This window comes from Amblyraja radiata, chromosome 15 (assembly GCF_010909765.2).
Source record: "Amblyraja radiata isolate CabotCenter1 chromosome 15, sAmbRad1.1.pri, whole genome shotgun sequence".
NCBI lineage: Eukaryota > Metazoa > Chordata > Chondrichthyes > Rajiformes > Rajidae > Amblyraja > Amblyraja radiata.
In genome coordinates this window covers 25,976,902-26,004,108 of record NC_045970.1, presented here as the reverse complement: position 1 = coordinate 26,004,108, position 27,207 = coordinate 25,976,902, and the positions used below count along the sequence as shown (strand labels likewise).

The 27,207-nt window shown below is 35.9% G+C and overlaps 1 protein-coding gene across 4 annotated transcripts in view; it reads right to left on the bottom strand.

Moving 5' to 3' along the window:
• vti1a (vesicle transport through interaction with t-SNAREs 1A) overlaps positions 1–27,207 on the bottom strand; it is a 329,248-nt gene that overhangs the window by 212,005 nt on the left and 90,036 nt on the right. For 2 of the 4 annotated variants that reach the window (XM_033033856.1, XM_033033854.1), the window contains exons 4-6: positions 14,319–14,402; positions 12,305–12,325; positions 9,801–9,885 (exon numbers count right to left, since the gene is read on the bottom strand). In XM_033033856.1, coding sequence (XP_032889747.1) covers positions 9,801–9,885; positions 12,305–12,325; positions 14,319–14,402 — 190 coding nt within the window. The remainder of the gene's footprint in view (positions 1–9,800; positions 9,886–12,304; positions 12,326–14,318; positions 14,403–27,207) is intronic. The other 2 variants (XM_033033857.1, XM_033033855.1) reach the window with 1 other exon arrangement.

Sequence of the window (27,207 nt, the reverse complement as noted above, 5' to 3'; positions counted from 1 at the left end):
GACTTTGTGCCCCACCGCAGGGACGTGGACTTACCTTGCCTGGGATCGACGCTCCAACCACGGCCTGCAGATTTCAACATCAAGGAGCTCGCAGTCTCGGGTAGAGACCGGTGTCGGGAAGCTCCAAATGACGCAGAAGATTTTGACGAGCCCCGACCCGGGGTCCGATCGCCCGTTGCGGGGGAGCTGAGATTCCCCCCCGATGCAGGAGCTTGATCGCCCTGACGCTGAGGGCCCGACCGCTGGCTACGGGAGCCAAGATCGCCCCGTCAATAAAAAGCTCATGGCCCCCGACCGCGGGAGAACAAAGAAGGGAAGAGATTGAATTTGTTTTCGCCTTCCATCACAGTGAGAAATGTGCAGGTGTCACAGTGATGGATGTTTATGTTAAAATGTATTTTGTGTTTCCTGGTGCTTTTTATTGGTATGACTGTGGCAAATTAAATTCCTCGTATGTTGCAAAACATAGGGCTAATAAAGTATTGATTATGATTATGAATATAATCTGTGAAACACGGTGGTGGGGTGTTATGGCCTGGACATGTATGGCTGCTGAAGGTACTGGCACACTTATCTTCATCGGTGATACAACTGCTGATGGTAGTAGCGTAATGAATTCTGAAGTGTATAGACACATCCTATCTGCTCAAGTTCAAACAAAGGTCTCAAAACTCATTGGCCGGCGGTTCAATCTACAGCAAGACAATGATACCAAACATACTGCTAAAGCAACAAAGGAGTTTTTCAAAGCTAAAAAATGGTCAATTCTTGAGTGGCCAAGTCAATCACCCGATCTGAACCCAATTGAGCATGCCTTTTATATGCTGAAGAGAAAACTGAAGGGGACTTGCCTCCAAAACAAGCATAAGCTAAAGATGGCTGCAATACAGGCCTGGCAGAGCATCACCAGAGAAAACACCCAGCAACTGGTGATGTCCATGAATCGCAGACTTCAAGCAATCATGGCACGCAAAGGATATGCAACACAATACTAAACATGACTACTTTCATTTACATGACATTGCTGTGTCCCAAACATTATGGTTCCCTGAAATGGGGGGACTATGTATAAATACTGCCATGATTTCCACATGGTGAAACCAAAATATATAAAAATGGCCTTTAATAAAATCTGACAATGTGCACTTTAACCACATGTGGAGTACAGAGGAAAATAAATAAATGATGGGTCTTTACCAAAACATTATGGAGGGCACTGTACTTGCCAGAATGTGAAGTGAAACGAAAATCAGTTCCCAGTTCTTCAGTCAAAATTATTCTTTAAAAAAAATTGATTTAAGCCCACACTTTGGAATCTTAAAGAGATCTAAATTCTCAGCAGAAAATTAGTTACACTAAATATTTGAACGCTGTTACGTTAAGATTGAGCAAGATGAACTTTTAAACTTTTCTTCCCATGTTTTGGAATACAAATCAGTCAATGTCCAGTTGATAAAAAATAATATTTGTTATCTTCGAACACAACTAAAGTACTAACAGTAGCTCTCTAGATTTCTTCTGTTTAAGGTTTCAAATTATTGACTATGATTACTACTGAATTAACATAACACTGCTGAATTATGCACTAGTCAAGCAAAAAGGATGCCAGAGAAATTTACAAACAGCTCAAGAGCACAGCCTATCTGTGTTACCCTAACTATGTCATTTTAAATTCAAACTCTGACAAACCATCTATTCATTAGAATTCTAATCCAAAGAATATTCATCATGAATTCTGAACACTTTTTATTCCTGTAATTTACCCAATAATTTTGATTATTTATCCACCTAATAAATCTTGAATCAACTAATTTTTCATTGAGTTGAAGAAAACTTTTACATCCATAATTTATAAATGCCAATGCCTTCTTTGGAACTTTACCTCTTAACAAATCTGTCAGCTCTTCAAAGTTCAACAAAAGCAACTTCCTGAGGTTCCACTTCTGCCCTTTGTTTTCCATTTCCTTTTGCAGATCATATTTAAACTATACTTGGAGTGTCATAGAATGGTCAACACATTTGTTGTTTTCCTGAGAGTAACCCTAAGCAAACGGAATTACTTCAATGCATTTATGCAACTTCCAAACAAAAGACACCAAGGTAGCTGATTGATTCGCATCATGCTAAAAGTAAAAATGTGCAGCAGCTAAACAGCTATTTTTGGTAATATTGGCTATTTTTAAGATAATGAAAAATAAACCTGAATATCAGATTGTTCGCTAAATATTGTAATCATTAGAAATAAACACATATTCCTGAAAGTTCTTGATTGTGTCTTATTTCTGGTCTATCAAATATATTAGATTTAAACAGTATTGCTTCCTATTTACTATCAATTGAAGTTAGTTTTCTGAAAATATATTTTTGTCAGCAAAGATGAGCATTAATTATTTTCACTTTACATCAAGAATTTGATTCTATAATAAGGTGCAGAAGTGCAAAGCATCTGCAAAACCCAGTTCTCAGAGATCAATCCTACATTAAAATGAAATTTCCACCACAGTTTATAGGTCAAATACAAAGCCAGGCGTTTGCTGGTTATTTTGTCACACGGATACATTGCAAATTTTTTTTTTAATACATTGTAAATATTTGTCCTTTAAAAGGAAAAAGTGAAACATAAATTGTAAAATCAGAACAAACTTTATATTTACAAATTCTGCTAGATCAGTGCTGAGCTAAATAATCCACCACGAATGTTGCAAAGATAGGGTTGGTCCTGGGTAAGCATTCAGCCATCCTATCATAATAGTTCAAACAACATAGGCAAACCATTGGATCCAAAGGTTTTCCGACAACAATTAATTTATTTAATAAAATTACTCAATGAGCAGATTGTTAAAAGAATTAATTGAGATGGCATGTTTATATTAATCAAAAAGGTATTGCTTTAAAATTAAATTAATATATGTTTGGTAGGTTAACATAAAACTTGTGCCTAGCAGTTTAAAAGTTAGAGTTTAATCTCATTTTGTAGCACTGGTTTACAAGATTTCATCATTCACAAGCTCCACTTGGAAATAAACCAGTAAGAATAAATTTCATTGAGTACTTAAAATAAGCATTGCTCTTAATTTTGGTGTTTTTTGTTGAAAAATGTAATGTTTTTTGGAAATATATTTTTCGCTACAATTATTAGGATTTTAACTATTCTCATTATACGTCAAAAATGAGCAAAACAAAATTGAAATAACAATTAGTAAATGGGAAACGTGTAAGAAATGTTAGTTCTCACTTTATTTATCTTAATTTTATAAATACAAATATAAACACACACATACAAATATGTGTGTCTATGTATATGTGTGTGGTGTGGGTGTGTATAGTATTCATTTTTTCCTCTGATATTAAATATATCAAGTTGGAATAGCATTACTCTTTAGTAAAATCATTATTTCACTGAAGTGTGCACATCAGCAAACATTAATTAAAAAATGCAAACATTACATTAAAAGTGCAGCATGTTTGAAACACAATCCCTTAAGCCAATTAGTGATCTTTTCAAACATTATTAATAATTTATCTCCAAAACTACTTAAAACTGTGTTAAGAAACTAAAACATGAAGAAATAAATGTTTCTTTAAAACAAAAGTATAATAATTTCTGGGAGGAAAAATGATGCTCAGCTGTCACAAGACTTAGCGACATCTGTTCTCTCTAATTACCAATACACTCTTCTTTTTGAGGAGTTTTTCAAAGAAAACCAAAAACAAACTATTGAATTCTCTTAAAGCCCTGTTCTTTTTTAGGCTTCTGTTGGCCATATCATGGTGGAGATCATTGCATGTTGAGCAGGCCATTGTGTAGACTGTGTGCTTTGTTTGGGGGATAAATTGGGGTTTGGGCCTTAGCTACCGTAGTTCAAGCGTAAAATACTTTGCCATCACACCGTATGCAATTGCCAGCGACCCACTAAATCCTTGAACCAACTGTGTCCTTTGGTGTCACAACAAATAATGCTGATTTATTACAATGTGCAAGTTTCTACTGATTAAAATAAGCCATAAGCACGTGGTATTGGAATTAGCACATTTAGAAGCTTGTTTCCCACATCCTATTTTGCGCTAGTGCCGCTGATCCCTGCAATTCTACGCGGGTGCAATTTTAATGACTGCTATGTTTTTGATGTTTCGATGAAAACGCTGCTAGGTGTTTGTGGCAGCACTAGATACTGAGCCTGAATTGCTGTGATTGGAACGCTGTGACACTAGCTCTGTTTACGATATCATCGGTGTCATTTTCCTTTTAACGATAAGACACTTCCCTGACAAGGCTCGATTAGGGAAAAAATTATTATTACATTCACTTTTTTCAGACAGGATAGCGAGATAAACTGGAGAGAGCCTTAGGGGAGAAAAAAGGTGAAGATACCAGTAAAGCAAATAAAAGATTTCTTTGCTGCCGTCAAACTATTTAATTAATGGAAAAATATCCAGAATATTATATTCATCTTCACTAATATGGAATTATTTGACTTCTATTGCTGCTAACCTGGATATTATAATATTATATTTTAAGTTTATTGTGTTTTGATTAAATTATTTTATTCAGTATGTATATTTCACAAAATGCTATGAAATATTATTTTTCCCACACAATACCAACTGCAAGATTAGTTCACTCAATGCTGATTTTGCAAAATAATGGAGATGGTTAAGTAGCTAACAAGACACCGCACTTTCTTCAAGTATTCCAGCTTCTTTGCTATTAATTGGGAAGCTGCGAGTGAGCCAAAATACACAATATATGTTATTCAAGGAGGTTAAGTGTATATTGGCATTGTTATTCATTCTACAGGGTGTTCATGACAATAACATAATTAAGTTGTTTTACATTCAAGAATACTGAAGTAAACATTAGCGACTTTCTTGAAAAAGTATTAAACACTTTTGAATGTCTTGCATTAAAAGGCAAGTGAAAATTAGGTTAATTTTGCAACCCCAAATGCATGTTATTTTGAATATAGCAATGCTAGATTAGAATAATTAGGTGGTGCTAATTGTTAATTTTGGCTACCCAAGACAATTGCAAGAACAACCAGATCAGATTCTCCAGTTTTGCTTCTGTAGGCTAAAACATCAATAGTAAAGTTACTAGAGGCTTGGGAGAGATCAGAGTGTGATGGTTACAGGAGTACTTGAATACCCATCGTCTGGCACAGCAAGATCTCAAAGTCTCCAATAGGCTTCAAAGAGAACTGATTATTTTTTTCCAAGACCCTCCGCTTTCCAGTGAAGCTGTAACCATGATTTTTTTTTTACGCCTAATGCCACAGAAAAAAAAATCAAAACAGGCTAAACAAATTGATGTACTCTTTAATATAGTCAGTGCATCATCATAGGATCTTATGTCTCGCTTGCTGACAAGTTGAGCTCTGTGTACCATACATCTATCACTTTGTTGGCAACTTCAATGCTTCAGGAGAAAAAAAAGGCCTCTCAATTGAGATATTGGCACCTTTGATTGACATAGCCTAATCAGCTTATCGCCACATTAATAAAGCTGATGGCCTGCAGTGTTGGTCTTGTACCCAAGCTCAATGAACTTACAGGAGCAAAATCCTCTAGGGCCAGCCTAATGGTACCAGAAGCCATTTGCTGCTGAATGCTTCCAGAAATAGCAAAGCACAGCAGCAACATGGCTTAAATGTGAAAATCTTTCCATTTGTTTTGAGAGGATTTGATTTCCTATCATAAAATATTTATTCTGATTAGATCATGTTGAATTCCTAACATATATTAACATAATGCCCCATTTAAATTGCCCAGACTCACATTCAAACATTTATTCCATCAGTACTATTCTCAGTTACTTGCAATGACATCTCACACCGGTATTAAGTACATGCGTAGAAATACAAACTATTGCCTGAGGTTCTGATGACATTACACAAATGGAGCAGGTCACAATGATATATCTCCTTTGGATTCAGCAGAGCCTGGTCACTTTATACCAGATTTATCATTTCTTTAAAAAATCTCTTCAAAATAAAAACATGGAATGCACAAACCAAATATATTTCAAAAATGTATTTCAATTGTGCCATTGTCTGCAAATAATTTGTAACTTTAGCATTCAAAACTACAAAAATCTGTAAACATTGAAATGTAGTTCTGCTAATGCAATATCCTACATTTGTTGAGCCATTCTGAATAATTATTTAGGGTCTTAAAAAGTAACATTTAGTACTTGTAAAAATTAGGATCACACGAAAAGGGGAAAGCATTTGTGATGGTATGCAGTAGTCTATTTCAAAGGCTGCTATTTATGGTCAATTCATGCACAGATGCGATTAGATAAAGACTTTGGTTAAATGCTCAATTTAAAAAATGTTTTATAATTCTTTTTAATACGATGCTACCATTTTGCTTTAGAGATGATGAGTTTTATTATTTTCACATACACTGTCTTGGACAGGCTTTGGTATCCCCATATGCGTCTATCCTTTGGCAGCATCATCCAAACACAGAGCAATTTCCACAGACACGGACTACAATAACTATACTTCTCCAACACCTCCCTTGACCAACCTGACCTGCATGAATTAGCAAACATTTATGTTATCTGTGATTGATATCTATGACTAGAGACGTAAAAGACTGCAGCTGCTGAAATCCTGAGCTAAAACAGACTGTTGGACGAATTCAGCAGATCAGGTGGCATCTGAGGGGAGAAATGGACAGGTCATATTGGAAGTTGTGACTCCTCATACATTTTTTGAAATATGTCTGACGAAGGGTTTTGACTCAAAAGGTTTTCTGTTCGTTTCCCTCCAAATACTGCCTGGCCCACAGAATTTCTCCAGTAAGTTGTTGTTTGACATTCATGATTGACAGGGTGGAATGTTTCACCAACTGAATATTTGAAAGACAGAAACAATTCCCTTTAACCTGCCACCAACTCCTTCATCTTCCTCCTACACCTCTCCCTGGCCACCATTTCATTAAAGTGTACCACTTGCAAACTTGTAGTCAAATGTGATTCTGAATTGATCTTCCGGCTAAATATGCAAACCACCATTTGAAAAATGTGATTTCATAAGATTTCTTGATTCTACCCATGTCTCATTTGCTACTGCAACTGTTATCCGTCTTTGTTACTTCTTCACTACAATTCCAATGCACACCTAAGTTTATCAACTTCATTCTAATTTCATAAGCGTTGAGATCATCTGTAACACCTGTATAAACATTACAAATCTCTGCCAGATGATCATCCACACACACGTAGACCTACACTGGCTTAGTTAACCAATGCCTGAGTTTCAAAATAATCATCCTTGATTTCAGCCACGTCAACCACCATACGCCTCCATAGTTCTGCAATCTTCTCTAGTCCTGTAAGCTTATGAGATACCTTTACTCTTCCAAATCCACTCTTGATCATTCCCAAATTAAACTGCACCTCATGTTTTGCAGTGCTTTTAGATGCTGAAGCTCTAGGTGCAGGAATTTCATCCTACCTTTCTCGAGAGCCTTCCATTTAATTACAAATTAATTACAAATTAATTACATTTCATCACACAACAGACCACTGCTCAAGAGCAGAAAACTAATTCTGTCCAAAACTTATACCTGTTTACTTAACACCAAATAAGTTCAACGACACAAATTATTAATACAGATTGCCTTCAAGCCTTTTTCTGTTGCCATTTATGGTATGTGTGGATTTCAATCCTTGGAGGATGTTGAAAAAAAGTTAAAAAACAACAAACATTAGTTGGCCTGCAACTAACATTAGTTTAATCAGTAAATGTTGTATTATATCCTAAAAAGTGAGAACTATATATATTTTACCCAGAATAAAGAGCAGATAAACACATGGCTGTAATTCAGTTACAGGGTTTTGACATGATCAAAACCGCTCAATTCAATTGCAGCCTTTTATCGGACTATCAGCCATCTATTAACCTATACAGGAGTGTCACATCTCTCTGCAACAGGGTGGTTGATTTCTCAGTAATACTAACCGCTTATTATCCAAGGTCTGGTAATATAATGAATGCTTGTAAAACTCTGTCAGCCAATCACACAACACAGCCATGCAAAAAAAGCAGCGAACCCACTGACAACTGCTATCTAAAGATGCAAACTTCAGCAAGAAATTTCTCAAAGCAAAAATGAAAAAAAAAGACTTTTATATCATGGAGCTGTTAAAAGGATAAACAAATCATCTGTAAAATTTACCTTGCTAGATACAAGCATTTACTTACCACAATCTACAATAGTTACAAGGGCTACTTCTGCTTAATTGAGATTTTGATCAAGATTGTTATTGATTTTTTGGTACTTTAACCAAGAAAAGGTGCTGTTTGATCGCGTAGTTTTTAATTTTCTTACCAATCTATTTTGCTTTGTCTACTTTGCCGAGTTGCATCTCCAGAGATGCCCCATCCATCAATACTTTGCCCAAATGGCCATTATGAAAGCATTTTGATGAATGCCAGTCTGCCATTCCACTACAAGGACATCCACAATGAACATAATGTTGTTAACAAATGCAAGGTTCCAACAGAGCTGTTGAATAGCAATCAGAAGCAGGAATTTTGTCAGATTTTAACCTTCCAGACATCTATTGAAGAATGCCTACTGCAGAGATTGACTCATGCGATACAGTTTAAGGATTAATCACATTATCATGCTGGTCTCCATATTTCAGTAATGTATTTGGGTACTTATTGATGTTACCAAAAATATTCCACACAATGCCAGAACGGAAAATCAAAATAGTTGCCAATTAGAGATTTCCTTTGACACACTTTTGTTTATGTTAACTCAGTGGGTGAAAAAAATCACCCTGTCTGCTCTTAATTTATTTAAACTAAATTGACCATAGCAAACTCTTGAGCAAATAGCTGTAGTTTGCTTTTATCCAGAATGATTCCCGAAAGATTTAGGCAATTTTCTGCTGGAGCTGCAATCACTCTCCTGGTATCTTACTTGATGTCCGAGTTGGCAACAAAATGTTTCTTTTTTCTCTAAGTTTAGATCTTTCTTACAAAGTTTCTTTTTGGCTGTACTACCTTTTTGATAAGGTTCCAACCCACAACTTTCTGCATATCTACGTGTTTATTCTGCCCCAATATTTTGATATTGCATGCCTTTTTGTCCCTTATTTACTTTTGATTCCCTTACTATTCTTTGTATTATACATCCGTCATGTTCTTATTAGTTTCATTTTGGCTCTTTCCATGGGACTTCTCACCTCTCCTTTGCACAGTGAATTTGAAGCCTGATTACGAGTGTGGTTCCACATGACCTCAAGCTTGAATCATACAATTTCTTAGCTTCCTTTTAAAAGATTGCTATAGATAAATAGGACACACACAAAACTATATTATTTCTCAGGAGTTCAACTGGAGAGTAATGAATAAATTGCTCGTCATAAATGCCTATACAAAAATAATTGACCTTCCACTTTCTGCTCCAAGTCACAGCGATTTACTTTTACATTAACCAGTCCTTTCTTCATCAGAGTGTGTGCAGAGAAATCAAAGTTTTCATCCAATAAGTACAACAGTAGAATTAAGATTATAAATATGGTATTTCCACAAGAAATTAGGTACTCCAAATTGATTTTTTGTTTCTGTAAATACCTTGTAATTAGTAAGTAAAAATATACATAAGCTTCACATATTGTTTCAGTAAATATATTTGAGGAACACAAATAAGCTGATCATCATGCAAATTTATAGCATGTCTTTCCACAGGCCTCACCACTGAAGTGTACCAGAAATGCCATGTGTCATGATCACTACTGCGCATAAGGTAGATAATTTGCTCCCTCTCAAAATCCTTACCAGTTTCAACGGTCAGTTGATATCCAGCCTCCAGTCTCCGTGTTGACCTTTCCAACCGCTCTGTATTATCCAACAGGCATGCTCTCTGAAACAAAATTGTCAATGATTATAGACAACACTTAAGCACTGGGTACAATTATATTTAATTTTATAGCAAAAGAACCACATAGGAAAACATTGCTATATTTTGGAATCAGGCAGTATAATAACTTTTAAGCAGCCAAGTTCAGCAATAAAAAGAGAAATAAAATCTTTTTTTTGAAAAATAATGTTCAGAAAATTTAATGTCTTCAAGAAACTGATCTTTTCAATAGATGCCAAACATCCACTTGAGCTATTTTTTAGCAAATGAGGGTGGACTAGATGCCATGGGAAATTATTCAATCAAGGTACATAAATCTACAAAAACAAGTAAAGATCTAATTACCATGCTGTAGACACAAAATTGGGGGTAGAATATGGCATTGGAAACATATATATTTAATATGATGTTAAAATTAAAATTAATATTTCTGTGTATTGTACTAAATATACATGGATGTTTTCAGTACATAAATAAAGAATAACATCATGAAGGTTAATTTAACCAGAATTAATCCTAAAACAATGTGAACATGATGTAATACGATGCTATCTAAACCATTATGCTTTACACACATGTATTTATGGGTTGGAACAATTTCAAATGGTAATATGCAATACTATCTTTGCAACTGAAAAACGGTTTTATTAAATGTTCACAGATTGTGCAATTCCAAAAAGTTCATTTCGATGATCTTTTATCCACAGAAGACAGGTGCCACATTTTTGGAGATACGACTAGCGCAAGATTTAGATTTGCTACATTTTATTGATTATTAGCAATACATCGCAGTTTGAGAAAAATCGTGATAGTCTTGATCTTTAATAGTTTTTACTTGCGTTTTTTCTAACCTGTCTTATTATGAGATCCTACAGAATTTCACTTGGGATTTTGTGCTCATTACAGCAAAATGTGAATGCCAGGAGTCTTATTTAAACTGATGTTCTGTTGAATAATTAGGCTCCAATAGTGTGCCACACAAGTTGAAATAAATAGCTGTATAATAAGTGGAATTTCAGATAAGCAGAGCTGCAGCACAATGATCATATCTTACACAAAAAGCAAGTGCAACATTTTATTGTTACTGTACATTAACATACCGGGTTTTACAACCATGCTAAGAATGAAAAAAAAAGGTTTTAATCAGTGGGCAATTCCCTTGAATTGAGTTTCATAGTTGAAATTTACTTCTACAGGTAAAGAAGAAAAATGTCAAAAGAAGTATAGAAACCATATTTTTATTAATACTATTCAGAAGGTATCTGTGTGTGTCAGGAGTGCAAATATATTACCTTTAAATTATTAGACCAAGGTACACATAACAGACTACACATTCTAGCAGAATTAATAAGGAAAAGTCACTGATGCTTTGATGGAAAGGTATTATTTGTTATTTTCAATCCCTGCTGTTGACATTAAAAAGTTTTGAACTTGTACTAAGTTTATTAACAATATTTTTTATGAAGACATACCAATGCAAGGAAAATTGAGGAAAGGAAAGGTTTTCACATACAGGACAAGATTCTTACTTGCAATGTTGTTTTTTATACTTTAAACCCATCAACTTTTTTCTTTGGAGAATTTTAATCCTATATTCTTTCAGGGGAAAAAAGGCTAGACCCTGGTTTGTCATCCAAGTTCTATTCATGCTGTCAAAAGGCATACAAACTAATCACATGGAAAAAACAAGAGGGGCTACCACATTTCAAGACCATTTTTAAGTTTGACAGTCAGAATGCTTCACCAAGAACTTTCTTCCCTGACAGATGTCACTTAAAATTGGAGAAATACTTTCTAATAAAAATGGTGCCATATGAACAATCTGAATCATGTCCATAGAAGTGAGTTGCCTTGCTCTAATGAGCCCCTATGGATCTCCCTGATGCAGCTGTATTGACATGCTCACTTAAGCTAATACACCTAGAGCAAGATGCCTTGGTGCCTTGAGCACTGACAGTCTGGGATACTGACAGTGTATCTTGCTTCAATCTTCAAAGAAGAAGTGATTAGAATGTTATCATTACCATTCGAAACGTGATTTTCCTATTCCCTCCTGGCAGAGGTGACATATCTGTGAGATGTGGCCAGCAGATCGCAGCAGCTAAAGCCACTTCAAAGCTTCCCTTGAAATTTTTTTCGAAATCATTAGAACAATGTGTTCAGATCAACGCAGATAGGACCTGATGTGAAGGTCAGGCACATTGCAATAACAATCTATACTAATTAATCTGGTTCTTCAAATAGTGAGTGTACTTGTTTTGGATAAATTATACCGATTATATTTTATTTTTATATTATGTAAGGTAAATAAATCCTGTAGGGTTTGTAACGTGGTTTTCAAAATAAAATTAACCGCTGACAGAAAACACCAATATTTTCTAAACAAACATAGATACCTAACAACAAACAAGGATGCACTCACCTCTTCACGCAATTTTATCAACTGTGAACGCATAGAAAGATGAAACGGAAAGAAATGGCAGGGATGAAACATCTGTCATACAGTTGGGTATAACATTAACTATGACAATTTATCTGTTTACATACTTCGTATTAGGAAATCATAGAAGAACCTCTGTAAAGACCCTAAAAAGGCTCATGCAAAGAGAATTTGCAAAACCATATTTTGAAAGAACAAAGATTAGTTTTTGTTTTGTCAACACAGACTGTTACAATCATGTGTCTCTTATTTAATACGCGAGAGGTATGTTTACGACAATCTTCAAAGAAAGAAAGGGGCTTCGTAGCAATAATTTTAAAGAGCCAAAGAGAATACAGATTATTTCAAGTCCATGATTCATAAAACTAATTGTAATTATCTATTTAACTGTTAAAATTAAGGCAAATCCTCCACAAAGCCAGGTTAATTAAAAATATATATCAACAGCATTAAAGGACCAATTTTGTTCTCTTTTAATTTTTTAATTCCTTGAGGTAAAAAATTTACTTTTTTAAAAACTTTTAAAAATCACGAAATTCAAAATAGGAAAAGGACTGTATTTTAAGTAGAAAGGAGGGCAAAATGCACAGTAATAGGGAAAGCAAATGAAAAGTACCTCAACTCAAGATATTTTTGGTAAACTACCTTTTAGAAATAATAATAATGATATTCCCTTAACAGAAATACTATTCAACAAAATGATTGTCGAATTGTCCTTTACTTCACAAAACAACTCTTTTTTTTTTAAGTCAACACCTCAAAATGGCCAGAATGCTCAATGGGCCAAAGTGCAAAACTAAGTAGAAGAGAGGATCCGCGTTCTGGTCATAACCATGAGTAGTAAGAAGCATGGCGCAGCTGTTTTATAAAAGAATCCAAACAAAATGCACTCTATCTTGTTTGTGCTGCCTGGCTGATTTTAAACCTTCTCCATGGATTTGAGGATGATTTTGCAATGGGCTTTAGGTTTTGTTTTGTACCGTGCCGAAGTACGCATTGATTCATATTAACAAATAGAGTATTCAACAAGACAACGCTATACAGGAAGCGCTATACAGTCTGAAATTTTCCGATTACATTTTGCATTTCCTTCATTATCATTAAGAACAGGATCCTGCCATTTCAGTTATGATAATCATGGGCTTTTCAAACAAAGATTTTCAATATGGTATTCGATACAAGTAGTAATCTGTTCTTTGTAACCTGAAAAATCTGGTACGCGCTGGTTTGAACCGGCAGAATCTCTAGTGGCCAGACTGCTGCTGTGACTGAAATCGAAACTGCGCCGCAGTATGTGAAGACCACGTGACGCACAAAACTACAGAATTATGAAAAGCGATAACGCCAATTCCTTCTCTGCCTGCATACAGATAACGAATAAATGCTGAACTCTATTAAATGTCCTTTACACATTATCGCTAGGTGAACACACAATTTTCAGAACTTATAAAGGTTTGCCATTCATTTCGTTATAAATCCATGCCATGCAACTAACAGATTTGTTGCTCATAATGATCTGTTCTGCCAGGGCTATATGAGATGATACTGACCTCCTTTAGATCTACGGGAATTAAATTGACCGGCATCAACCCCTGCCCTAAAACTGCAGTCTGCTCTATTTCTTGCATAGTAAGCCCCCCATAGCATTATCGCTAGAGATCACAACTTCACAGACCGCTGCCATATTACTTGAATTAATAAAATAAACAAACTTGTAAGCAAACTTTGACATCTTGAAGATTTTGCTCTAAGCTGGAAATTTGTTCTGAAATAAAGAAAAATCTCGAATAAAATTTGGAGGGTCTTCTGGTCTTCTATGCACTATGATTCAAACAAATGGTTTAAATCAGAGGTTTGCTGTTGCTTAGCATTAAACAATGTATTTCCACTTGAGTTGCTGTTAATGCTGTTAGTGAGCAGCTTGAGAAGACGTACTAGTTGCTGACCTTCATCACCCTCAAGCCACCCACAAGGGTATGCTGATTAGTGGCCCTACCTGGTTCTCGGTGGTATTCCCATCATCCCCTAGGAGCTCATTTCGCAGGTTTACCTCATCACTGTAGGCGATCCGTGACCTTTTCTAGAAACGAAAGGAAAAGTGCAAAACTTGTGTTAGAAAGTCTCTTACGAATTACTATAAGCATAGACTTCCTACAGCAGCAGAGCCCCCTTATGGATCATCCACACAAAACAGATTCGCTTTAGCAGTATGTATGAAAACTGTTTCTGAATAGGTGCATTGGTAGGTCGAGAGACAAAGGACTTAGCTTCCAGGACTCAACAAACAAAAACACTGCAATATTCATCTGATCAACCCACTTTAAGAGAGAACTATTTAATTATTTTCAGCATTTATCGTACTTACCTTCAGTTATGGATGAATGAGTGGTATTGCAAAAATATTTTTTTTATTGGCATTATATTTTGTGAATATACAAACCTTACAAAAGTACTTTGTTCACAATATGACATAAGTAATTTATATTTGATCAAATGTAATTCTAAGTCTCCACAAATACAGCATATCTGCAATATATTATGTTAGTTACTCAACCTAATGTATGAAATTGCACTTTTTTTGGCGAATCTACTTGACATTCAATCAATTGCAAAATAGTTGTTTTGAATTTATTCAGATTAGGAAATGGGAATCTTAAACATGAAGACGCCACAGGAATGATTTTGATGAATAACTTGGGCCAAATTGTTACATCAATTCATTTGATGCAAGCTGTTTTCATAAATGTTACTCAACACTATTAGAATTACCAATGGTTATGAAAAAGCAATTTTAGTATCAAAAATGGTATAGCGCAGACTATGAAGAAAGACCCTTTTGTTAAGCTTCCCTGGGAATCTGTACATTGTAAATCTATTGACAGTGTGACAGACATTGATGAGGCTGTTCATTTTCCAGTTGAGTTTTTAAACATTGTGTCACCGCCTGATGTGCCATTGCATAATCCGGACCTAAAAGAAGGAGCTCCAATCATGCCCCTTTGGAGTTTGGATCAACTGATACTACGAAACAGTACAAGATTCTCAGTGCCAAAAATATCTACCACATGTAATTGAGGCCACATGAATGACTGGTAATGTTGGGGGAAATGTCCTCATAGCTTGCATCATATCACATCTATCTTTTCAATTCAAATGACTTCAGTTCTTGTTTAACTCGGTTCTGCTGTGAACATTAACAATGGACAAGGAAAATCACAAAAAACGTTGTTGGTCTTATTCTTGAGACTCAACGCTTTTCCCAAGGTCAGTTATATATTGGTTGCTCCAGAGTTGAAGATAAAAATAATCCATGTAATTTTTATACCGGATTCAAAAGAAAAAAGTAGTATAATATGAAGTACTTCAATACAGAAATCAAATAAATTCACATATTGTGCATAGGTACAAAACTACTTGAAGAAAACTGGATTAAATGTAAAGGAAAGAACTGTAGATGCTGGTTTAAATCGAAGATAGATATTCAGTCTGAAGAAGGATCTCGACCTGAAACGTCACGCATTCCTTCTCTCCAGAGTTACTCCAGCTTTTTGTGTCTATATTAGATTAAATGTAACTTTTGCTTACTTAATTTGGTATCCTTAATTCAATGATATAATTTGAACCCCTGAATTATATTATTCATGTAATAATTATATATGTAATTAGATTTTATTTCACTGACAAGAAGTATTAGAAAACTAAATTGCATGAAATAAATTGCAAACATTGTAATCACCAACATAACATCCAAAATAACCAAAACTATTATGAAAACAACGACAAAAATATATAATCATAGGAACATTTGAATTCAGAGTAAGAGCAGGGAAATAGGCCCCAATGATTTAACATCCTTCCTGTAAGAAGGCCAAAATGGTATATGTGGTCTGACCAGTGCCCTTTATAACTGAAGCATAACCTTCTGACTTTTGTATTTCTCTTGCAGTAAACAAAAACATTCAATTAGCCAGGATATAGGTATTTGCTATATACTAGCCTTTTGTGAATCATGCATTAGGACACAATTTGTATCTCTCACCATTTGATTATCTTTATTTTTCTTAATAACACAGACAACGTCACATTTTCCCAGATTGTACTGTATTGTCCCTATATATAGATCCAACAGCTGACAAATCTGAACTCCCCCTTTGCTTTTTAGTTTTTTTTAAGTTATCAGCAGCAGCACAAACCTAAATAGAATAACAATTCAGTTTATTTAGAAACAGTATTAATTAAATAATATAGCCACAAAATGCTAGAGTAACTCAGCGGGACAGGCTGAATAAGGGTCTTGACCCGAAACGTCACCCATTCCTTCTCTCCAGCGATGCTGCCTGTCCTGCTGAGTTACTCCAGCATTTTGTGTCAATCTTTGGTTTAAACCAGCATCTGCAGTTCCTTCCTACACATTAATCAATAAGAAATTGTTGGATATATGATTCCTACAAGATGATTTAATCTCCAAACCATTGAAAATGAAAGTTGAAAAATATATATATTAACTAGCAAAAAGTACTCAGCATGTCAGACAGCATCTTTAGAGGGAATGGACAGGTGACATTTCAGGTCGAGACACTTCTATTAAATTCTATATTTGTGAATTGAATTAAATGAAACCCTACAGCGCTTAACCATCTTTATTCAGTCAAAAATTGGCTTCCATCGTGATGCATTAATGAATCATTAATGTGCAGGAATTTTGGAATAGGTAAAATATTCATGTAAATTAAACTAAATTCCCTTCATCAGCGTTCGGCCATAACCACTAAATCACAAGGTTGTGAGTTCAAGGTCACGCACAAGACTTGAGCCCATAATCTTAGTGCAGTGTTGAGCGAATGTTTTGGATCAGTTGTTGGATCAACAGAAGATCTGTCAGCCTTATCACATGGATGCACAGGATCCATAGTATGGTTAAAAAAAAGAGGCCTCTATTTTCCATCACCGTAATAATTAAAATGTCCAATTAAAATAAATCTAATGATTTATCCAAGTGCTGCATGTGATACACTATCTGCAGCACTTCTTAGTATTGATCACTCTTCAAATATTCGGCCATAAAACTCTTTGGGATGTAGAGAAAAAAATCAATGCAAAGGTGAATTATTTTCTCCTTCACAATTAATTCAAGTGTCTTCACCAGATCCTTTTCTTTCCTCAATGAATGTTGGCATGTTAAGCATAAGTATTATATTATACTAGGGTATCACAAAAGATAACAGTATCTTATAAACTCAAACTCATCAATTTCTGTGATGAACCATGCATTCATTTCAATAACAAAGGGCATATTTCACTCTAAAGTTCAAAAAACACATTAAAATGAAATGGAGCAAAAATCTTTATATTTTGGAAATGCAAAACCAAATAGAAAATACTGAGAGGACTCAATATCAGGAGCACCTGGAGGGAGAGCAAAGCTCATGTTTCAAATCAAGGACTCTCCATCAGAATTGGAAAAGTGAGAAAACAATAGTTATTATGTAGATAGGGTGGTACAGAAATTGTACAGCATATTTTCCTTCATTGAGGCAATTTATACAAAACTTAGGAAGTCGTGTTACATCTCTATAAGACTTTGGTTAGGCCACATTTGAAGCATTATGTGCAGTTCTGATCTCCACAATAAAAGAATGATGTGGAAACTTTGGAGAGTGCAGAAGAGGTTCACCAGGACATTGCCTGGATCAGAGAATGTTAGCTACACGAAGAGCTTGAGCAAATTTGATTGTTTTCTCTGGAGTATCAGAGGATGGCAGGTGACCTGTCAGAGGTATATAAAATTATGAGAGGTATAGATAAGGTTTTCCCATGATGAAATTGTTAAATATGAAAGGTAAACCTTTAAGGTGAAAGGCAGGGGGGAATTTAAAGAAGATTTATGAGGCACAGAGTGGTAGGTGTCCATAACGAGTTGCCAAGGGAGGTGGTGAAAGCAGGTATGATAGCAACATTTCAACATGTTAGGACTGGCACGTGAACAGACAGGGAATGAAGGGATATAGATCATGTGCAGACTGACATGTAGTTTAATTTGGCGTCATAATTGGTACAGACATAATTCCTGTTCTGTACTACTATATGTACAGTACAGAACTGAAGAAGGATTATTTGATCACTTTTATTTACCTCTTCCTCAAACTCCACCAAATCCCTGGAAAAGGTAACTATATTTTTACCAAGGACCAATTCTAACAATACAGAATTTCTTGGTGAAATTTGCACTCTGTCATTGAAACAGTATGTTGGCTGGAGGTGCTTGCTGCAGGCGCTGGCATTTTCCACTTGTTTTTCCTTCTCCATTAATAACTACAATTCCCTCGATCCAGGCGTTCTATGATGACTCTGGAACTGTCACTCTATGCGGCAATGTTACCATCTCAGGTAAATAGCACGAGACTAATATAAGCTGAGTATGAAAATGCTAATCATTCACAGATGCACTTCCGATTTTCAGTTTGTACATTTCCAGATGACAAGATCTTTATTTCTCATCTTCTAAACATGGACCTAGAGGGTGTGATCCAGGGGGAAATGGGTTTGTGCACTAAGAATGATATGGACACCATTCCTGTTGATTTTTAGCTCTTTATTCACATCATAACAGCAGAGGAGGAAAAGGCTAATCTATAATTTAATATTTAACTAAAGTTGATTTACAACACAATGTTCAATCATCATCATGGCAATTAGTTAGGCTAGCTAATGCAACTATCATAGTGTTCTTGATCTGAATGTAGTTCCCAGTTACTCTGCAATCGTCAGGCCATCAGCATTAATAAAGCCACCTGTGTTTGGATGTTTAGGGTTGTCATTCAAGTAGGTTTTAAGAAGCAGAAAGCGAGTGCACTTGCTTGAGTTAAGCCCCTGTCCCACTTTCCCGAGTTACTCACGAATTCTCCCGAGTTTTCCCCTTGATTCAAACTCGGAGATGCCCGCTGTAGGTACATCTTTCAACATGCTGAAAAAACGTCCCTACTTACCTGATGCCCCGAGTACCTACGGCTGGGATTACGAGCCGCTACGAAATATCTACGGACTCCTACGGACTCGGTACGGACATTCTCCGAATTTGAATCAAGGGAAAAACTCGGGAGAATTTGTGAGTAACTCAGGAATGTGGGACAAGGGCTTTACACTGTTGTGATGTGAGCACTGTTGTGGTGTTTTTCCCACTTAGATTCAACATAAAGGTGGAGTGTTCTCCCCTCCCCCACCGAGTGTCATGTAGTCTAACAGATGATTCCTCATCACATCTTTGATCTATCAAAATAGCTTTCAATGTTTCAGAGCATTGTAGGTCACAAAGAGGTTCATAAAAGTGTGCTCATAGTTTTCAAAACCATCTTCAATGTGTTAGATAAAATTCAGCATCCAAACTATCTTATAACTTGCCCGACCATTAACTAATTTATTCAAGGATGAGTAGGTTTGGAATCCTATTATTTCGGACAAAATGTGTAAGAAAGAACTGCAGATGCTGGTTTAAATTGAAGGTAGACACAAAATGTTGGAGTAACTCAGAGGGTCAGGCAGCATCTTTGGAGAGAAGGAATGGGTGACATTTTGGGTTGAGTCTGAAGAAGGGTCTCGACCCGAAACGTTACCCATTCCATCTCTCCAGAGACGCTGCCTGTCCCGCTGAGATACTCCAGAATTGTGTGTCTACCTATTATTTTGGAATCGAGCGGTCCACGTTTGTGGAGATGCAAAGCAAGAAGACTTCCCAAAATCTCTTTGGATCTGAGGAGTTAGGCTTCAGATTCAGATGTGCATCTAAACATTTGTGTCTCCAGATTCATATTAAAAAATTAAACATTGTACTGTCAATAAACAGTCTCTATAGCTCCAACTTTTTAATGTACTGAGCATATACCATCAAGGCCAAAAGACTTGCCAGTCTTCACATCATTGTAAGCATTTTCTATTTCAGGTGCTGCTAGGTATCATTAAATGTCCCCTCTTTACATTCTTATTTTGTATCTATTGAAAATTTCTTGCATTAAAGTGATGGACTGCTTGGAAATTACCAGTCTTAAATTTGAATGTAAGAAATATAAATCAGCTTAATTAGTCTTGCAAATGTAATTATCATAAATACAAAAAAATATCCAATAGAAGAATTGTAACGGAAATGTTGCAGGCTGTCATGCTATTCAAGCACACAAAAGAAAAAAAATCAGTACAGGTATTTTATATGCTCACTGAACTGCAGCATTATCTCCCTGGTAATCTGTATTTCAGTAGTACAGATATTAAAATAGGCCAAATAAAGTTAGTCTGCAGCATTATAAGAAACTGAACCCATTTATGCATCAGCCATATCAAATTCAATTATTTAATAACTTACTATATTTCAATGGACATTTTAAATATTGCACTATATGCATCGCTATCGCAAGACTTAGCGAGTTCCAGGTTATTTCTCCCTTTTCACCAAAATATTTTAAAAAATATTGCCAAATTAAGCACAGCATTATTATCTTGGTCTACTGATAAAACAGGTCATCAGATTAGCACATGTATCAATAAAATATGATTGCCTTCCTGTATTTACACGCACACAAACACACACATATCATGGCAAGTGTTCAACTGGCAGAGTAAGTAATGTCATAGGTTCACTACAGTATAGCTTCAACATTCATAACACATTTTATTAATAGTTTATGAGTTCTATACTTAGAGTAGTCAGTCAAACCAAGTATTCCACTGTTCAATGCCTTAGCTGTCAGTTGCTATTATCTGCTAATATGGCAATAATGTGCATAGCACATGTTCTTCACTCAATACAAAATCCAAAAGAAATGAAAAGTATGACAATTGAAGTCCAACCCTTAAGGAATCCTGTTCTAGGGGCATGTTAAATTAATACAAAATGGAAGGCAAGACAAAAAACCCACAATTACAATCTAGTGTTAATATGTTTAAAAAAAAGTTTGTACTGCAGCATAATATATATATATATATATGAAACAGTTAGATTAGAAAATCAGTTCTCTCTTGGAAGACTTTATTAAGCAAATAATGACATTGAAAGTAAAAAATCTTTTGAAAGATAACGATTCAAATATGTACATAATGTCAGACATTGATGATCTAGAAAGCACATTAACAAATAAACAAAAACATGATACACTAAAATAAAAGCAAAGCACACAAACCATAAAAGAAGTAAGTCATTGTCTATTCCGCTTGACCATTTAATAGGATCAGGTCTGGAAAGACACCAGGTTTTTTTTAAGAGTTTGAAAGGTGTTTGACCTGCTGAGTTCCTCAATTTATTTTTTGAATAATACAGTGCAACAGAGGAATATTTGGACTGCACCCACAGATGTTTGAAGGCAGAAAAATAGGTAGATAAGGTTATTAAGGCTGCAGACATTTCTTGCCTTTATTGTCCCAGACTTACAACATGAGAGCAGAAAGGTTATGCCAGAACTATATAAAACAGGTCACAGTTATGGAACTGCATACAGTTCAGCCTTCCGCATCGTAGGAAGTATTTGGCGATACCAGAGGGGTGCAGAACAGATATGAGGAATTTATCAAGGCTTTACCAAGAATACAGAAGAGTTTGGCTCGGTAAAGATGGTTTGGATCAGAATAAAAGTAGCAGAAGGGAAACTTAATTCAAGTGCATAATATGAGAAGGCTCAACAGAGTGAAGAAAAATAACTTAATTCCTTATGCAGTGGTTTAAAAACTAGGAATACAAGAATTAGAGGGATAATGAGGAGAAATTGTTCATCCAAAAAAATGTTGGAAATCCAGCAAAATGTTGGACAAACATCCTCATCACATTTAATCTCATAGACCAGTACTTTAAGCGCAAAACCACAGAACTTCTCATGGAGAGAAGGTTAGGATGCGCAAATTTTCTTAACTGTGATATTTTAACGGCTTCTCCATGTTCTGTAAGTTTCTAAGATTTTATGAATCTCCAGGTTAGGGAATTCGATGATTCGTAATAATACTTTGAGTAAAGATGTTTCTGATATGGGGAGAAGGCAGGCACGGGTTATTGATAGGGGATGATCAGCCATGATCACAATGAATGGCGGTGCTGGCTCGAAGGGCCGAATGGCCTCCTCCTGCACCTATTTTCTATGTTTCTATGTTTCATCTCGATCCTTCATGACTGATCATTTCTTTTGAAACCTAGTTTCAGTCTCCAATGTCTTTTGACCACTAGTTCCAGGCTCCCATGTCGGGGGGAAATCACCCTTCTAGTATCTACTGTCAACCCTTTTACAAAGGTTTCAATAAGATAACCTTTTATTCACCAAAACATAGGAAATATGGGCTTCATCAAACAAATTTAAAAAAAAAGAACAATTCCTGATTAAAGATACCAGTCTAATGAACCTTTATAACTTATCTTCAAACTACAATTTCTTTGGGTTAGGTGATGAAAGTACACCTATCTCCTCATGTGATCCCGCTAAGGCCTTTATTACTAAGAATTCCTTACTCAGACATTACAGTCTCTTCAGAATAAAGACTAACATATCATTTTCCACTTCAAATACTTATTTTATGTATTATAATAGACAATAGATAAACGATAGGTGCAGGAGTAGGTCATTCGGCCCTACGAGCCAGCACCGCCATTCAATGTGATCATGGCTGATCATCCACAATCAGTACCCCGTTCCTGCCTTCTCCCCATATCTCCTAACTCCGCTATCTTTTTTTTTGTACTTTTTAAAAAAATATTAGAAGTACAGTAAATTACAGTAGTACAAGCCAGATATATCTTATTACATTTATTGTACCCCTTCATTTTTTTAAGCTTTAAGGAAAGATAGAAATAAAGAAAGTAGAGAAAGTGAGAGAAAGTTGTGTTAGTGTGAAACAGTGATCAATAATTTTTTTTTTTTAAACCCATTAGTTAGAGAAAAGAATTAAGAAATAGACCCTAGAAAAAAAAGAAGGAAAAAAACAAAAAAACAAAAGCTCTATTATGAAAACCGCGCAAAAGGGATATACCAACTTCGTATTTTTCCTCCCCCCTTACCAGATCCTGACACCATTTCTTTTTTGAAGTACTGATGCACCTTATTCTTGTAGTAAGTCGATAAATGCAGACCACGTCTTTTGGAAGTGGTCTGATTTGCCTACAAGGAGGAGTCTCATATCTTCCAGGTGTAATGTTTCAAACATGTTTGAAATCCACATATTTATTGTTGGTATAGGAGCGTTCTTCCAGAATTTAAGTATATAACTCCGCTATCTTTAAGAGCTCTATCTAACTCTCTCTCTAAAGCATCAAGAGAACCTGCCTCCACCGCCTTCTGAGGCAAAGAATTCCTCAGACTCACAACTCTCAGTGTGTAAATGCTTTTCCTCATCTCCGTTCTAAATGACTTACCCCTTATTTCTGGACTCCCCCAACACCTGGAACACGTTTCCTTCCTCTAGCGTGTCAAAACCCTTAATAATCTTATATGTTTCAATAAGATCCACTCTCATCCTTCTAAATTCCAGAGTATACAAGACCAGCCGCTCCATTCTATCAACATATGACAGTCCCGCTATCCCGGGAATTAACCTGGTGAACCTACGCTGCACTCCCTGAATAGCAAGAATGTCCTTCCTCAAATTTGGAGACCAAAACTGCACACAATACTCCAGGTGTGGTCTCACTAGGGCCCTGTACAACGGCAGAAGGACCTCTTTGCTCCCATACTCAACTCCTCTTGTTATGAAGGCCAACATGCCATTCGCTTTCTTCATTGCCTGCTGTACCTGCATGCATAGTTTCAGTGACCGATGAACAAGGACCCCCCCCCAGATCCCGTTGTACTTCCCCTTTTCCCTAACTTGACACCATTTAGGTAATAATTTGCCTTCCTGTTTTTGCCACCAAAGTGGATAATATCAGATATCCACATTAAACTGCATCTGCCATGCATCTGCCCACTCACCCAACCTGTCCAAGTCATCCTGCATCCTCATAGCATCCTCTTCACGGTTCACACTGCCACCCAGCTTTGTGTCACCTGCAAATTTGCTAATGTTACTTTTAATCCCTTCATCTAGATCATTAATGTATATTGTAACTTTGTGAGTTGTTTGGAAATCAGCTCCGTTTTTCTGAATGCCAACTTTTTATTTCTCTATCTTTTTGAAATATATTTGTTTTTCTTTAAAATTCATTTTGATGGTGAAGCTTTAGATGTCTTCACATTATATACCAGCTGTCACATAGCTAAACTCCATATTTCATTTTCACTGTGCATCCTCACTGCATCTTATTTTTCAACCTAACTGACTTTCATGGACATTACTCTCGATCTTGGTAATCTATTAAGAACTTCAACATTCTTCATTGCATACAAACTTCAGTGGGCCAATATCATTTTGGTCACCAATCTTTTAAAAAAAAATAGCTTTGAAGCTTTTCTAATTTGCAAACAAAACCAACATATCTCGCTGACCTGTAATTGAAACTTTGTTTTGAAAACTCTTTGAACACCAAAAAACCTGGACGTGTTTGATTGTTAAGAGTAAATACATGTAAGAATATTCAAATTACAATTTGTTGACAACTTTCATTTACTGTAATTTTCCTAATAATAAATACTCACTAGTATCAGTGAAACTTTTAATACAATAAAACATTCAGAAGAAGAATTTTTGTGTTACCATGGACAGAATTGTTGAGATTATCTCAAGATGGTAGATCATAAATGCCACAAATAGAAATTTAACAGATCATGTGTTGTTTTTGCAGCACGTAATGGAGAGGCAAATGTAAAGGCACACACCTTCTCTTTTCATTTTGTTCAAAGAAACATCCCAAACAGATGCATTATATCATTTTTAATGCATTTTCTCCAATTCTTTGAGCTATATTCCTTTATAGAATTTACAGCACGGAAACAGGCCGATCAGGCCAACTGTGAACATGCTGGTACTAACCCCATCTATAGTAACCTCACTTCCCTGCATTAATTCCATATCCCTCTATACCCTGATCATCGTTCAAGTACCTGTTATATTGCTTTTCCGTTAAATTGCCTTTCAGTTAAATACGTAACTGGGTATACAATCTCTTAAAAATTGTCATGTAGATATTACCTAATTTGAGGAAGGACATCCTTGTGAGTGCAGCGTAGGTTCACGAGATTGATCCCTGGGATGGCGGGACTGTCATATGAGGAAAGATTGAAAAGACAAGGCTTGTATTCACTGGAGTTTAGAAGGATGAGGGGGTTCTTATAGAAGCATATAAAATTATAAAAGGACTGGACAAGCTAGATGCAGGAAAAACATTCCAAATGTTGGGCGTCCAGAACCAGGGGCCACAGTCTTAGAATAAAGGGGAGGCCAATTAAGACTGAGGTGAGAAAAACCTTTTTCACCTAGAGAGTTGTGAATTTGTGGAATTCCCTGCCACAGAGGGCAATGGGGCCAAATCACTGGATGGATTTAAGAGAGAGTTAGATAGAGCTCTAGGGGCTAGTGGAATCAAGGGATATGGGGAGAAGGCAGGCACGGGTTATTGATTGGGGACGATCAGACATGATCACAATGAATGGCGGTGCTGGCTCGAAGGGCCGAATGGACTCCTCCTGCACCTATTTTCTATGTTTCTATGTTTCTAATGCAGTTTGCAATATTAAACTGTCAATAAGTTTCCGTGTCAATTTTGTTTGATACAGCTGAGTAGCACACTATTGGGAATGATATGGCCCTTTAACTTGTCATGCCTCTAGGTAGCTAATAGGAAAGGCAACATTAATTTGATCACTGAACTTTAATGCTTGCATGCCGTTTTATATTCACTCTATATATCTTGAAACTCCGAGAGAAAAATATCATTCCTCAACTACTCTTAGTTTTAATCATTACAAATTTCAAATAAAAATGAAATATTTCATGACAAGACAAAATTTATATTGAAAAAATAAATATGATTATTTAATGACTTTGATAGTCCTGGTCTTCCCACAACCTTAATTGACCTTATTCTGGATAGGTTCATCCAAAGGTGTGAATAAGCTGGTGCTTGTACAATGTACCTCCATTTCATAGGACCCGGTCAGCTGAATTCACATAACTTTTGGCAGTTTACAATTATTTAAAGTCAACCGCATTTTCAAAGGACAATTAATAATAAATCCTAATGGGCCTGTCCCACTTAGGTGATTTTTTAGACAACTACAGGCGACTAGTTTGTCACCACATGTTCACCGGTGGTTGCCGGGAGTAGTCTCCTCAGTCGCGCAAAAAGTCGCCACTAAATTGTCAACATGTTGAAAATTTTTCGGCGACAGCGGATTTGATGCCAATGAGCCTAGCTCGACGTAGGTGCTGTCGTAGGTTGTAGCCAGGATGACTTAGGTAGTCGCCGGTTTTTCGCCGATCTATTACGACTATGACAGTCGCCGGCAGTTGCCTAAAAAAATCGCCAAGTGGGACAGGCCCATAAAATTAATGTTTTCAAAACATAGATGGTGAAAAAGAATGAAGAAAATATGCTGTATAGTAACTAAAAATTGGTAATACCTGTTATACAATTTTATTGAAAAGCTAAAATCAACAGATACTGAAAACCTGAAATAGATCTGAAAATTCTGGAAATACATAGGTCAAACATTAACTGTGATGGCATTTTCCTTTCTTCTTTCATTTACATGTTCAGCACAGCTCAGCAACCCGAGACAGATTATCTATTCTCATCCTAATTACAGTTAATTTGCCTATCGAAGTTGAATTTTGGAAGCAAATAGAATTTAAAAAAGAAAAATGCACAATGGTCACTTTAGGGAATGCAATGAAAACAATTGAAGGAAACACAATCATGTGGGAAAGAGCTGGGAATAGAGTTATTGTTTAAGATAGCTAGCTGGGAGTCTTGCTGCTAAATCAGA